This window comes from Nannobrachium achirus, assembly GCF_963921795.1.
Source record: "Nannobrachium achirus genome assembly, chromosome: 19".
In the NCBI taxonomy this organism is placed as follows: Eukaryota; Metazoa; Chordata; class Actinopteri; order Myctophiformes; family Myctophidae; genus Nannobrachium; species Nannobrachium achirus.
The window spans coordinates 37344320-37359532 of NC_137826.1; the positions used below are offsets into that span (position 1 = coordinate 37344320).

Genomic DNA, 15213 nt, shown 5'->3' on the forward strand with positions numbered 1-15213 from the left:
CAAACAGCCCTGAAGACAAGTGACGCATGATAAATGCAAATGTTCAGTACAATACAGAATACATGCACACATAACACACACACACACACACACACACACACACACACACACACACACACACACACACACACACACACACACACACACACACACACACACACACACACACACACACACACACACACACACACACACACACACACACACTTACTTTCCCATACACTGGCGTGAAAACGATTATAACAGCAAACCCATATGCATACATGCACACATGACCACACAGCCATGCATGCACACTAAATACACCACACACACACAGACACACACACACAACATTCATCCCATAAACAGGCTCCCTCCCTGTGGGTTGGGGCCGTTTACGGCGGGGCCCGCGGTGAAGGCCCAGCTCAAACTCCCATCCATCCACAGCCCCAAACCACAGAGAGCAGCCTGGATTAACAATAACAACAAACAATAAGTGAGCCCGTCGCCGGGGGGATGTGTGTGTGTGTGTGTGTGTGTGTGTGTGTGTGTGTGTGTGTGTGTGTGTGTGTGTGTGTGTGTGTGTGTGTGTGTGTGTATTACTGTACTTGAGAGGCCCCAGCCGCCACACTGTCCCCACAGATGTAGTAGAACTTGAGAAAGACACATTGTGAGGACATTTTTCCTAGCCATTAAAAGATAAATCACTTTTTAGTTAGGCTTACTAGTTGGGGTTAAGATTAGGCATTTACAACTTAAGTTTCGGGGGTTGGAGTTTTGTCCGATTTAGTTCTGCGCCAGTGTCGTGTACGTGCCGAAATGAGCAGGTCTACAAACACGCGCGACACGTCATGCCCAACATTTTTTGTAAAGATTGCATTCACAAAATCTCTGTCCTAAATGTTTATGTCCTCCCAAGTATAGTACAACAAATGTGTGTACGCGTGTGTGTGTGTGTGTGTGTGTGTGTGTGTGTGTGTGTGTGTGTGTGTGTGTGTGTGTGTGTGTGTGTGTGTGTGTCTTGAAGGCAGACAGAAGGAGCCAGATCCAGTGCGGTCAGAGGGGAATGGGTTGATGCAATGATCCGGAGGCAGAGAGAGGCGGAGGGGGACAGACTGTTGGGGGGGGGGTGTTCTCCAGGGGGTACAGACTCAGCCTCATTATGGAAGGTGGGGGGGGGGAGGATGCTCACATACGCAGACAAGCAGGTTCCGTATGCATGCAAAGCTGTACATGCATGCTGCTCCTGCAAACACGCACAAATGTACATGCAGGGGGCACGGATTGGGTTCCTCCTGGGAGAGCAGACTGGAACTCATTATGGATATATACTGTAGATTGTGCTCACATACGCAAACAGCCAGGTACACATTTAATGCTGTAGTGCAAGGGTCTTCAACAGGGGGTCCGGGACCCCTAGGGGGTCCTCAGAGTTACTGACTTTTTTCTCCTTTTTTATATTAACCACTTGAACCCTAGCGTCCATATTCTGAGGACTGTAGCCGAAAATATCTTGTAGATCGGCTATTTTCGGCAAAGAGGTTTGGTGTAGAGGGGAAAAAGAGCAGACTAAGTACAGATTGAAAGGTCAAGTTTATTAAGTATTGACGGTTCAAGTGGTTAAATATCTGAAAACACACATTGACATGAATCCAAAATACACTGATGATCGTGCTGTCAAACAATGAAACTATATGGAATCTATGAAAATGTTGTTGGGGTCCCTGCTTCATATCTCTCTCAGCTAAGGGGTCCCTGGCCTGAAAACGTTGAAGACCCCTGCTGTAGTGTACATGTATAGTATGCTTGTGAAATGTGCAAGCGCACACACACACAAAATACAGCATACGGTCACACTTGCACACACGCCATAAACCCGCAAGTTTATAGAAGAAGACATAAAGACACACATGTACATTTTCAGACCGTGAAATCACTTGCATGCATGCATGCATTCACCCACCCTGCACACACAAACACGAACACAGCAGTCCCACCTGATGATGGCGAACATGGAGTTGAAGTTCTTGCACTCGCGGCAGTGCAGGGCGATCTTGATGAAGTGCTTGACGATCTTCATCCTCTTCAGGGTGTTGGCCTCCTTCAGGATCTCCGTGGCCACCCAGAAGGTCTCCTGGTTGATCACCTCCTCGAACTGCTTGAGGTGACCGCTGCCCGTCGCAGAGTCCAGTTTGAACAGGTCATCCACGTACCTGGGGAGAGAAAGAGGAGAGAGAGAGAGAGAGAGAGAGAGAGAGAGAGAGAGAGAGAGAGAGAGAGGGAAGGAAGGAAGGAAGGAAGGGAAATAAACAGGCTTCAATTGGCAGGGAGGGAGGGATTGGGGGGTCCATGCCCCGCCTTTTGATATCGCCCGCTCTCCGCATTAATTGTTATGGTTATAATGAATTGCATTTTATAGCGATTTTTCTAAGTACTCAAAGCGCTTTACAATGGTTCATTCATACATTGGGAGGTGAAGCGGCGAACAGTCGATGCCGGCATCATCACTTCCCACACCAATGGTGGCAAGCTAGCACCAAACGACTCGTCGGAGGCAATGTGGGGTTCAGTGTCTTGCCCAAAGACACTTCGACATGTGGACAGGAGGAGGCCGGATTCGAACAGCAGACCTACGGATCATTGGACAACCTGCTGAACCTCCTGAGGTTCGACATTTATGGTTGATAATATCACACTTGAATAATTTAAAAAATATATATATTAAAAATAAATGAAAAAACATGGCCAACTCACGTATTAGGAGGGCAGTATGTCTGATAACAAGTAGGTCGGGAGTGGCTTATTGTCGGTATCAGCCGGAACACACAGGAGTCTGTCCCCGTTACAATGCGCTCAATCTGGCTAGCCATTGTCAAAGAAAAGGTCGATCCTTTTCACTTGACTGGAGCTCAGTTGTAACTCGAGCCCAGTTAGTCTGTTCTTGAGAGACTACAATGCGCTAGACCCCTGGGAGATGGATAGCTGAGGTGGAGCGCCACACCTACCATCAGCTCCCAGTACTTGCCGCACACAAGCCATGCAACTCGTACGCCGAGTTGGCGGTGCCCAGGATCGAACCCATAACCTTGTGGTCTAAAGGCGAGAGCTCTACCGACTGAGCTACCCGGACAAATAAAATGAATGATGAATGATAAAATGCATATCAAATATCTATCTGTCCCAGGGGCTCCCAAAAGCCTGATCAGACATTAACTAAATGTTTTTTTGTTTTTTTTGGTCAAGATGTATTTCCCCCCCTAAAAAGCTATCCCTGGAGATAGAGTACATGTGGAGATTGAGTTTGCGGTCAGTTCAAATCAGGCTCTTTGATCAGGAGCAGATCCTATTTCAGCAACGAATGCTATTAAAGAACCTCCCAGAGCCAGAGCACGGAGCTCCCCAACGGCAGGGAGATACAAATTGAGGTCAGGGAAATTGGCGGCGACCTTTGAGCAAAATGTGGAGCAGCGGTGTACTAAAGATTAAAGGAGGAGTTCACACCAAACTCACACCACATTCCAATCAATGACTTGTTGAAATGGCAATAAATTATTGAATCATCAAAGTATTTCCTCTGGAAAAGTCAACAAGAAGGACAATACTTAGAAAGCCTTCATTATAGTGGCTATCTTGTATCTTGTATGTTCAAAATCGTCTTTTTTTGTTTGTTATCATTTTAAAAATGATTTAAAGTAGTGCAAATAGATAATCTACAAGTACACAACGTTTCGCACAGTGAGACGCTTGTGCTTGTAGATCTGCTATTTTCACTAGTTTTGTATGATGAATTTAATTTACGGAAAAAAGGAACACATTTGAAACTTGGAGATACAAGGTTTCTGCCCGACAGTTGACGTTAAGTCACATCTCACATTGTGCTTGACACGCTGTACTGCCTAAAAGCTCATAAGCACACCGTCTCCCCATGGCCAAGCAGGGATTCCCACTTGAAAGACCAGTGGGACACCGGGGTTTGAATCCCCGATTCCCCGGGCAGGACATGATGGAACGTACAGATTGTGGCTTTTTAACACTCAGCATTTCTCAGTGGTGCTACGGTACTCTGCTGTACGTACTCTGTGGACTCGATGTTCCTGAAGAGATCAAAGTCTCTCATGGAGAGCTGGGCGGCCACCTCCACTGTGCTGAGCTGCAGCAGCGTGATGTGACTCTCCCTGAGGAGGTCCTGGGCGTCCTCGTCCGAACACAGCGTCTCCGTCTCCATGTTGTTCTTCAGGTAATACCTGCAGCAGGAGGAGGAGGAGCAGGGAGGGAGAGATGGGATGGTTATATGGGTTTTAGACCAGTGTTTCTCAAACTTTCACATTTCAAGGTCTCTCCTTAAAGGACAACTTTGGGAAGGGAGGATTGTCATTAAGAGAAAATAAAAGATGAGTGTTAAAATGTTTTCATTTACTGCTTTCTATCGTTATAGTGATTTTAACGAGTTTGATTTCAGTGGGTGGGGGCATGCGTACAAGTGGCTAAATATGTATTTTTAGACACATTCCCAAATGCACCACAATCTTACATGGCTTATGGGGGCTAGTAGTGTTACTGTAAATAGTAATAAAGAAATCGCTGGCTTATTGTGTCTAAAAATACATATTTAGCAGTAAATGAAAACATCTTTTCTCTAATTACGATCTAAAATATTAACCCTTGTTGTAAAAAAAAAACAAAGAGAGAGAGAGCAATTGAAGCAATTTCTCTCTTAAGCCTAGTTCAGACCAAAGATCTGCAATGAGACCAAACCGTCTCAAGTCCCATTTATACTTCATCGTATAACGGTGTTGTGTGCCGGAAATTGCTGACCAGCAAGAGATGCATGGCACACATCTAAGCATTAGAAGGTTGTGGAGACAAATTGCAGTGGTGGGAATAACCCTATAGGTGTGATGTTCCATACTGCAGCTGGCAGGGAGTGCATCCAACCAACAGGGGGTCATTTCTTATAGCTCATAATGTGTTGCTGTGCTGTTTATAAATCTAATGCTTTCCTGCCATCCACCCCCCTCCCTATGGCTCCTAATGGAGCACTAATGTGCCCATCCCTGGTACACGGCACTATATGTCAAGTGGCTATAAGTTGTCAGAGTGCCAACGTTGTCACTGGAAACTGTGGACACACACTTAAAATACCAGAGGAGAGGTGGAGACGAGAGGATTAATGACACAGTGATGCGAAATAGAACTATGGAACTGGCCAGGGTGAGAGCACTGGAACTATGCCACTGGAACTGACTCCAAGTCAGAAAGGCGCGTGCGTGCGACGTGCGTGCGTGCATTGGGGAAATCCCCTGGCCATGGGTTTTGGCAGCGTGTATAAATCGTGGTGCAGGGCATGACTATTCCCTGCCAGATTCACTCCAGAAAGACAAAGAAAGAAAGAAAGAAAGAGCGAGAGAGAGACTTGTATCTCTCTTGTATAGCATTGTATGTCTTTATACTGTACAGTATGTCTTGATTAATTGAATACACAGGACCACAATGGAAACAAGCCCCAAGGGCTGTATGTGTCATCCTTTTGGCATTATTGTATTACATTATGTGTATTTTATTGCAACCGTAGTTTACTGTCAGAACCGGCAAAGAGCAGGGATAACGCCTGGCACTGTGGTTCCCCTGACACATCACTGAGACATCACAGGTGACATCACAGTGATGGCAGATACTCAGAACAGGGATCTCCATATATGGGCATAAACAGGTGACATCACAGTGGTGTGGCTGGTTCAGACAGGGATCTCCATGTATGGGCATAAAAGGGATCGTATGTTGTGATGTCATGGGAACCGCTCTATGCAAATATATGGAGATTGATCTCCTCAATATTAAGCCCATATCTAACAGGACTTCATATCCATATATGGGGAACTGGTCCGATATACATCACTGGCCAGACGGCCAAGACATGGCCCTGAGGCGTCTTACTAGTTGTATTGTATCAATCAAACTGTGTGTGTGTGTGTGTGTGTGTGTGTGTGTGTGTGTGTGTGTGTGTGTGTGTGTGTGTGTGTGCGCGCGCGCGCGCGCGTGTGTGTGTGCGCCCGTGTGTGTCCGTGAGGTTAAGAGTGAGAGCGAGTGAGAGCGAGTGCGAGATAGAGAAAAGGAGAGAGGGAGAGGTCAAGCAAAGAGTGAGCGAGACAAAAAGCATTAGTGTACGAAAAGAAATAAAGACCGGAACAAAGCAATTTCTCTCTTAGGCGTGATCGTCCATATAGTGTACTGTAGCTTCCTGGCAGTGATCCACTGTATGTACAGTATGCTTACATCTACAATAAACTGCTGATGCGTTTCACCCAGTGCAGCCCAGTTGTCCAGCCGCGATCAGCCAGGGACGATGTTCCCAGTACCCATGGAGCCAACAACACCTTGTATGGTATTGTGTGTGTGTGTGTGTGTGTGTGTGTGTGTGTGTGTGTGTGTGTGTGTGTGTGTGTGTGTGTGTGTGTGTGTGTGAATAATTCCTGCCATGCCGTGCAGTCTGCAGAGCCCCGGCTACAGTCAGAGGATGAAATATTCATGCTAACCTAGTTGGGATGAGTCTGATGTGGTAGCGCAGGAGACAAGGAGAAGTGGAGAACAGGAAGGGAGAGGCCATTTTAAGATTATTAGTCTCACGCTGCTTTTATTATCCTCATTTGGTTTCCAAGTCACACTCCAATCCCACTGACTCAGTACACGTGTGTAACTCATTCCTACTTTGGAGGAACATCATGGGGGGAAATTGTCTGGGATGTCAGTCCATTGATTAGTTTGACATGTTTTAAATGGTGCATTTATATACAGTAGCACCTTTATCCAAGGCGCTTTACAATGATTGTGCATTACATTAACCCTTTCACACACACATGCATACACAGATGGCAGAAACCATGCGAGGCTCATCGGGAGCAACTAGGGGCTCAGTGTCTTGCTCAAGGAAACTTCTTCGACACTAACTCTCGGGGAGCAGCCACTATACCTGCTGAGCCACTGCCGCCCCTCAAAGATACAGATTTACTGTACTTAAAAAAGAAAAGAAAAAAAAGTTATATTAATTTGTGACCCGTGTGAAGCACCCGTTAACCGTGTACTGGTTAAGTCACTCAACCTGGGGCGACCACTTAGTAATCTTGCTGGTCTAGGATTCAATGATGTCCCTGAAGCCTTTCCCTCTCTACCAGATCTATCAAACTTCTATCTCAGCACAGGACATTTTAATTTTACAAAGAAGAGGTGAGGACTGGAGACTGATGCATGCACCCTCATTCTCTCACCCACTCAACGCTATGTGCCCATGCAGCAACCGTCTCTTTACCTGCCGTTGAGCTGGATGCGGTCGGCCAGCTTGGAGAGCTGGTCAGGGAGCCGCCGCTGTTTGATAACGCCCTCGGGGCTGACGGACACCTCGCACAGCGAGTAGGTCTCCGGCGAGGCCAGCAGGCCGAACTCGTTGACGGTGTGCGACACCACGTCCTTGGCCGTGGTGTCCTTGCTGATGATGATGTAGCAGCTCTGCTGGTCGGCCTTGAACACGCGGATCACCTGGTCCGGGATGTCTGGGGGAGAGAGAGGAGACCAGGGGGTTGGTGGATAAAATCCATTCATTACTTTGCTGAAGGAGAGGAATAGGCTAAAATGGCTGAATATGTGGATGTGTGGATGGACCAACAAGTAGGAGAGGCAGACACACAATCAAACAGGTAGTGAAAAGGTGTATTTACTGCTTCCTGGGGAAGAGGAAATTACATTTTTTACCCAGCAAATGGCTGCTCAGATGAGCACATGAGAGAGCTGTTAAGTGTCTTGCTAAGAGAGAAACTCCTGCCTGCGTGCTTGTTTTGACAATAGATTAATCAGACCATAGATGAGGGAGCCATTTGTTACTACTGTCTAAGCATCAAATAACGAATAAGTCTCATTAAAGGTTTAGAGAGAGAATGAGAGAGAGAGAAGATGGAGAGAGCTTTAAAACAATGAACCATGCATGGTTGTACACAGCCAGTGAGCTTGCGTGACTGATATGAGATAGATTAAGCCGTCAGAGAGCTTTTTGTTGGGCACTTAATGACTCAAAACCAAAACAAATCATGTAGAAAAGGGGTGACAAAGCTGGAAAGAGAGTGACAGAGAGAAAGAGTGTGTGAGTGTGACTGATTAATTTGTCCCCATGCATGTTCTCTTGCACACAGACATAAAAACGATGTGTGTGCGCACACACACAGATAACTGCACTAACAAAACATGGACACACACACACACACACACACACACACACACACACACACACACACACACACACACACACACACACACACACACACACACACACACACACACACACACACACACACACACACACACACACACACACACACACACAAGCATGAGAAGCATGTTCAATGATCCATGTGCCATTATACTCATTCTCGGCAGTGAATTGTTTGTGTGTATAGTACTGTACATGTGTGTATGAGCCTGTGTGTAAATGACACAGAAAGGGGGGAAATAGAAGAAGGGGAAGAGAGCCTCATAACTGCCATCTTTATCATTATTATTATAACAGCAGCGCGATCAGCAGGAACAAATCACTGATCCCCAAGCCAATAATGCGAAGATGAGAGAGAATGATTCACTATAAACGACAGGCAATCATTCACACTCCAGGCTGCTTAAAGAGATGTATGTGCGACGTGCGTATGTACCGTATGTAGAGTACAGTGCGACAGGGCTGGCCATATTTAATACTGGAGAGTGGAGACAGGCTCTTAACTGGCCTGAACGTACGTGAGCAACTCATCCAGAGAAGCCATCACCATAAACAACACATCATTTAACCATCTAAAAAAACATGGGACTGTTTATTTACAGACCGCCAATGGAAATCATCCATCGACTCTGGCCAGAGATTCATTCTAAACACAAAAAGGCATGTATTTCCCAGACAGGAGGGGGAGGGACAGCGTTCAGGGTTGGGAGTAGGGGTGTCGCTAGTCAGGTTTTCGCAAACACAGCACTGCGGGTTGCCTGTACCATAGTTCCCACAAGCTCTCATCATCTCATCTCATCTCGTCCGCCAAATATTTACCCGCTCTCTCTGTCACACGGACGCAAGAGATGAATTGCACGTTGAGGCGGTCGGGGTGGGAAGGGTGCAGGAACCCAGCAGAGAGGAGAGGAGAGGTGGGGGAAGAACTGTGCAGTCCAGACGTATGAATGTACAAATGAACATGTGTTCAGATTAAGGCTGGGACTTTAACTGATTCATTTAGATAAATTAATTACAGAAAATGAACGGCCAACAGACAACAAACCCCAGTGCATGCAATGGGAGAAGAAGACAGTCAGACCGCCTGTTTGCTTGGCCCATTGGATGGGAACATTTCAATTAGAAAACTTGTTTTATACAAATATATATATATTTAATTGCCTCTCAGGTCAAATATTTATATGCGATTAAACATGCGATTAATTTCCATTCATTAATTACAAAGCCTCTATTATTTTTTTTCCTTTTTTTTTTTCTTCTTTTTTTAATCGAGTCCCAGCCCTAGTTCAGATACTGGATAGAAAGACTGCAGTTGATGGGATGAAGGCATGGAAATTGAATTGAAAATAACTACTTTTAACTTTCAACTTTAAAAAATAGCTCATAACGAACGGTGAGCTTGTAGAAAGGCTATTTTGATCATATGACGTAAGTAAGTAATATGGCTGAAATGGTTAAAGGAAGGCAAGGGAGCACATTAACTGTGACACAAACACACACACACAAACATTCACAAAACACTGACATTGAGGGTATTTATACTTACAGTAGAGTCCCAAGGCTTGGCAAGCAGTAAGGAGGGCCAGAAACAGGAGGAAAATAGAGAGACAAAGAGCAAAGGAAAGGAGTCAAGGACAGTGAGATAGAGAGAGAGAGAGAGAGAGAGAGAGAGAGAGAGAGAGAGAGAGAGAGAGAGAGAGAGAGAAATAGAAGACAGAAAGAGGGGAAAAAAGAGAAAGGACAAAGTTGTTGGAAACATTACAGAAGGGAAAAGCCTCTTTCTCTTTACATTGGTCTGTCCATGGGAAAGTAGAGGAGCGCTGTGAATGACTCATCTTGTCTACAGTCTAACATCTGCCTCGAATCACAGCCGCGGACAGTGAATGACAAACAAAAACCACAGAGAGAGAAACATGAATGAGGCTAAGAAATGTATATGAAAGAGAAAGTGGCGAAGGGAGGGAGGATAGGAAATGAAGAGACATGGAAGAGAGAGCGAGCGAGAGAGAGAGAGAACACAGAGGAGCAATGCGGTTTTAATGTCGTAACCATAATAAACAATCACAGACACACATCTGAATTTCCCCAATGGGATCAATAAAGGTCTATTTATACGGGCACTGTATAACCATAACGAAAAAGAAAATATATATATATATATATAAATACAGCAACACACAAACAGTCCCACAGGCAAACATCTCCCTCTAAAAGCTGAGAACAATAACGCAATATCACTGCAAAAAACGGCCCATAAATTATGTAAACTGGCAGTCCATCTCTCTGCTTCATCTCTGAATGGAATCCTGAACCAATTTGTGTGTTTGTCCATGTGTCACTGTTGTTCTCCAAGCTCTCAACAAAAACCCATAATTATGTCCTCAATGTCCTGACTTCATTGGGCAGTAGGTAGTGTTGTAGAGCCTATCTAGCATTGGTTATCAGAGTGGGGTCCTTTTGGGGGTTCAAGGTGGTCCCCAGCAAAAGGAGGAACCATTTAAACACTTAAAGGGGTGGTGACATCCAAAAATAAATTTTGAGTTTTTTATGCTTTTTTTAATGTTCCCTGGCCTCAATTACACAAAAAAAAACGCAACTTTTGACATGCAGTGGTTTTCCTGCTATCTGTGTGTTTGTGCCGGTTTCTGCATAATGAGTCTCAAACGCGCAGTTCATTGGATACTGGACTCATACGTCGTCAGTCCTCCTCTCTCCCAGTCTCCCTGTCTGTATTTCTCCCATAGAGTTATTTCTCCACAGCCCAAGTTTTGAGGAAGTGACCTCTTACATTATATCGTCCTTTAATTGTAAATATGGGCATATAAAATACATTTATCTATTCAAATATCTTATTTACATCAATATCCTTCATATCAAGTAGTCCGTTTATGCTTTAGTGAAATAATTAAAATCGCTATGTATTTGCGCACAGCGGAACCTCTCTCCTTCTTACCGACACTCTGTGTCGGCTGTGTCCGACTAACAGTGCACTGCTCCCCGGGGTAGAGCTAAGTGGAACCTCCCTCCTTTTACCGACACTCTGTCGTTGCTGTGACAGTGCACAGCGCACCCACACACACACACACACAGACAGACAGACAGACAGTAATGCGAGCAGACAGTAAAACGCTATAACACAAGCAATAGGTGTTTCTCTAAACTGAGGCATTTAGCCAAAATATGTTGCTATAACTACAAAGGACCATGACGTTTTTCTGCATTGCGGAGCGGAGCTGAACGTTACCGCGGCGCCGACGGTCTAAATTGAACTCCGCGAAGGTACATAGTAACCGCAGGGCTCCGGTAATGTATCGTTCCCGGGGTAAGAAAAAACACCCGCGCCTCGGCTCGTAATGACACAATTCCCCGCTGATCATGCAGACGCGTATGCCTCAGGCCAGGGCTTAGCTCAGCCTCTTTAGCTGCCATGGTTGTGTGTGTGTCTGTGTCACAGCCACTGTCTTGTGCGAAAGCAACAAAAAATGCGAGCACGCATCTCTGTGTGTTGGAGCCGGGGCGGCCGCAGATCTGTATGTGCGTGCGCGTGCGTGTGCGTGCGTGTGTGTGTGTGTGTGGCCACTTTGGGTACCATAGTTTGAGAATCGCTGTCCTATGAGGGCTGAAGTGATTGATTTGTATTAATAATCAAAATCTACAAAGTTACTAGTAACTAAAGCCTCCAAATGATTGTAGTGGAGAGATAAAGTGCATTTGCCTCTGAGATGTAGTGGAGTAGAAGTATAAGAATTGAACATTGGAAAGGGTTAGGGTTAGGGTTAGGGCTAATACTCAAAATTGTACTCAAGTACATGTACTTACTGCACTATAGGCCTACTAATATTTATTTTGTTAGAATGAGTGGGAGAGAGAGGCTCCCCTGGTGGTGAGTTTAGAGTATTTCAGGTGACAGACCGTTTTTCATGACACCTAAACAGAGAGAGACACCATGGCTCCATGGAGTGGATTTTCAAGTTTAAACATTTTAAAACATGTTTTTAGGACCAGGGCAAAGACTTTTATGATTGGTAAAAACAGAATGTCATTTAACCTTTAAGCTCCATTCCTTTTTAGCTACTTCAGAAAAATGTTGTTTGTTTGACATATCTTATCTTGTCCCTGGCACAAGATCTTTTCAAATGAGGGTCTGCGGCAAAATACATTTTGGGGTCCTTGCCAATAAAATGTTTGAAAACCACTGTTTTAATGGACTCACAGAACCCATGGAGAGTCGCTGGTAAAGGGGGTGTATATAAGTAGAACAGAACATCCCACACAACACGCACACACACACACACACACACACACACACACACACACACACACACACACACACACACACACACACACACACACACACACACACACACACACACACACACACACACACACACACACACACACACACACACACACACACACACACACACACACACTACTTTGGAGTCTAATGGCAGGCTGTAGTACTGGAGGAGACGAATGGAAACCCTGGCTAATGGGGGATGATTAATGTGGTGCCATGTGTGATGTGTAGTGTACAGTATGTGTGTACTCTAAGTGTTGTGAGTTTGTGTGTGTGTGTGTATGTGTCTATGTTCCATACCCCATGTTGTGTCTATGTGACGTGTAGCGTGTGAGTGAGAGAGTGTGAGAGTGAGTGCACACGTGCACTACAGACATGTGACATATTGGTCTGCAGACTAAGAACGTGGGGGCGGGTGGTGATAAATTAGAACCATATTCACTCATCTCTCTCACTCAATTCAATTCAATTCAATTCAAAGGGCTTTATTGGCATGAGAAAACATACGTTTACATTGCCAAAGCAGAAATGTACACAATACAATACAATACAATCAGAACAAAATATATACAGGTGAAAACAGTTTTCATGCATCACGGTAACGTGCAGGCAGAGCAGTGATATATACAATGGTTTTTAAGGTGGTTGGGTTCCATTTGATATCCTTCTCTTATCACAGCAGCTCACGAATCTTGCTGCTGTGTTTGCACATTGTTTTACTTCCCCCAGCAGGTATGGGAGTTTTTCATCATTGGTCATATTTTGAAACTCTCCTTGGGTGGTTATGATCTGTGGGAAGTATGTGTCTCTGATGTCTTGGTACAGCGGACAGGTGGTTAGAAAATGTTGCTCAGTTTCCACTTCATTTTGTGTGCAGTGGGTGCAAAGTCTGTTTTCTCTAGGGAGCCAGGTATGCCTGTGACGTCCTTTCTCGATTGCAAGACTGTGCTCACTGAGTCTGTACCTAGTCAAGATTTTTCTTTGTTTTGGGTCGGCCACCTTGCTCAGGTATTCTGCCATGGTGTATTCTCTGTTTAGGGCCAAATAGCATTCTAGTTTGCTCTGCTTTTGGGTTGCTTCTCTCCAATGTGTCAGGTAGCTTTCTTTCTGCTGTTTTATAATTTGGTTTAGTCCAGTGAATTGTCTGTCTGGTGGCTCTGCTTGTGTTTGTGTACAGAGTTCCCGGACCAGTTGGCTGAGGGGGCATCTCTCTAGGGTTTCTCTGTGTGTGAGTGCCTTGTTATGAAGTGCATCTGGGTCACTTTCTTTTAAGTGGTTATAAAATTTGAATGCTCTCTTTTTTATTTTGATTATGAGAGGGTATCGTCCTAATTCTGCCCTGCATGCATTATTTGGTGTTTTCCGCTGAATTCTGAGAATTGATTTGCAGAATTCTGTGTGCAGGGTCTCTATTTGATGTTTGTCCCATTTTTCAAGGTCTTGGTTTGCGGCTGGTCCCCAGATCTCGCAACCATAGAGGGAAATTGGTTCTATCACAGAGTCCAGTATTTTTAGCCAGGTTTTTATTGGGATGTCTATTTTGATGTTCCTTTTGATGGCATAGAAAGCCCTTCTTGCCTTGTCTCTCAGGTCTTTTACAGCTTGGTTGAAGTTTCCTGTGCTGCTGATGTTTAGGCCAAGGTAGGTGTAGTTTTTTGTTTGTTCTAATGGGATTGTATTTAGAAAGAATTGCTGGTTTTGGCGGCTGGATCTCTTTTGAAATATCATGATTTTAGTTTTGGTTAAGTTTACTGTAAGGGCCCACGTCTGGGAGAATTTGTGTAGGAGATCGAGTTGCTGCTGCAGTCCTTCTTTGGTTGGAGACAGTAGCAGCAGGTCATCTGCAAAGAGTAAGCATTTGACTTCTGTTTTGCCTAGGGTGATGCCTGGTGCTGCAGACTGTTCTAGAGTTTTTGCCAATTCATTTATATATATATTAAAGAGAGTTGGACTCAGGCTGCATCCCTGTCTAACTCCCCGGCTTTGGGGGAAGAAGTCTGTGCGTTTTCCTCCTATTTTAACTGCGCATTCGTTGTTTGTGTACATTGATTTTATGATGTCATAGGTTTTTCCCCCGATACCGCTTTCCAACAGTTTGTACATCAGACCTTTGTGCCAGATTGAATCGAATGCTTTTTTGAAGTCAACAAAGCAGGAGAATAGTTTGCTTTTGTTTTTGTTTATTTGGTTGTCGATAAGGGTGTTGAGGGTGTAGATGTGGTCTGTTGTACGATAGTTTGGTAGGAAGCCAATTTGTGATTTGCTCAGGACGTTGCTTTCTGTGAGGAAATGTAGAATTCTGTGATTGATGATCATGCAGAGAATTTTACCGAGGTTGCTGTTTACACAGATCCCACGGTAGTTATTTGGGTCATATTTGTCACCACTCTTATGGAGTGGTGTTATCAGCCCTTGGTTCCATAAGTTGGGGAAAATCCCAGAGCTGAGCACGATATTAAGGAGTTTTAATATGGCCAGTTGAAATTTGAGGTCAGTGAATTTTATCATTTCATTAAGAATGCCATCAACACCACAGGCCTTCTTACTTTTTATTGTTTTTATTTTGTCTTGTAGTTCTTTTAGGGTGATTTGGGAATCTAATGGATTCTGATAGTCTTTTATGGCTGACTCTAGGTTTTGCAGTTTATCTTGTATCTGTTTTTGCTCTTTGTTTTTC

At 44.6% G+C, this 15213-nt stretch overlaps 1 protein-coding gene across 1 annotated transcript in view; it reads right to left on the reverse strand.

Annotated features, from left to right (window-relative positions):
• Positions 1 to 15213, reverse strand: part of rapgef6 (Rap guanine nucleotide exchange factor (GEF) 6) — a 236609-nt gene that overhangs the window by 35227 nt on the left and 186169 nt on the right. The window contains 4 exon segments of the mRNA XM_080748853.1: positions 1980 to 2195; positions 4059 to 4226; positions 7286 to 7526; positions 9783 to 9797. Of these exon segments, the coding sequence (XP_080604979.1) occupies positions 1980 to 2195; positions 4059 to 4226; positions 7286 to 7526; positions 9783 to 9797 (640 nt within the window).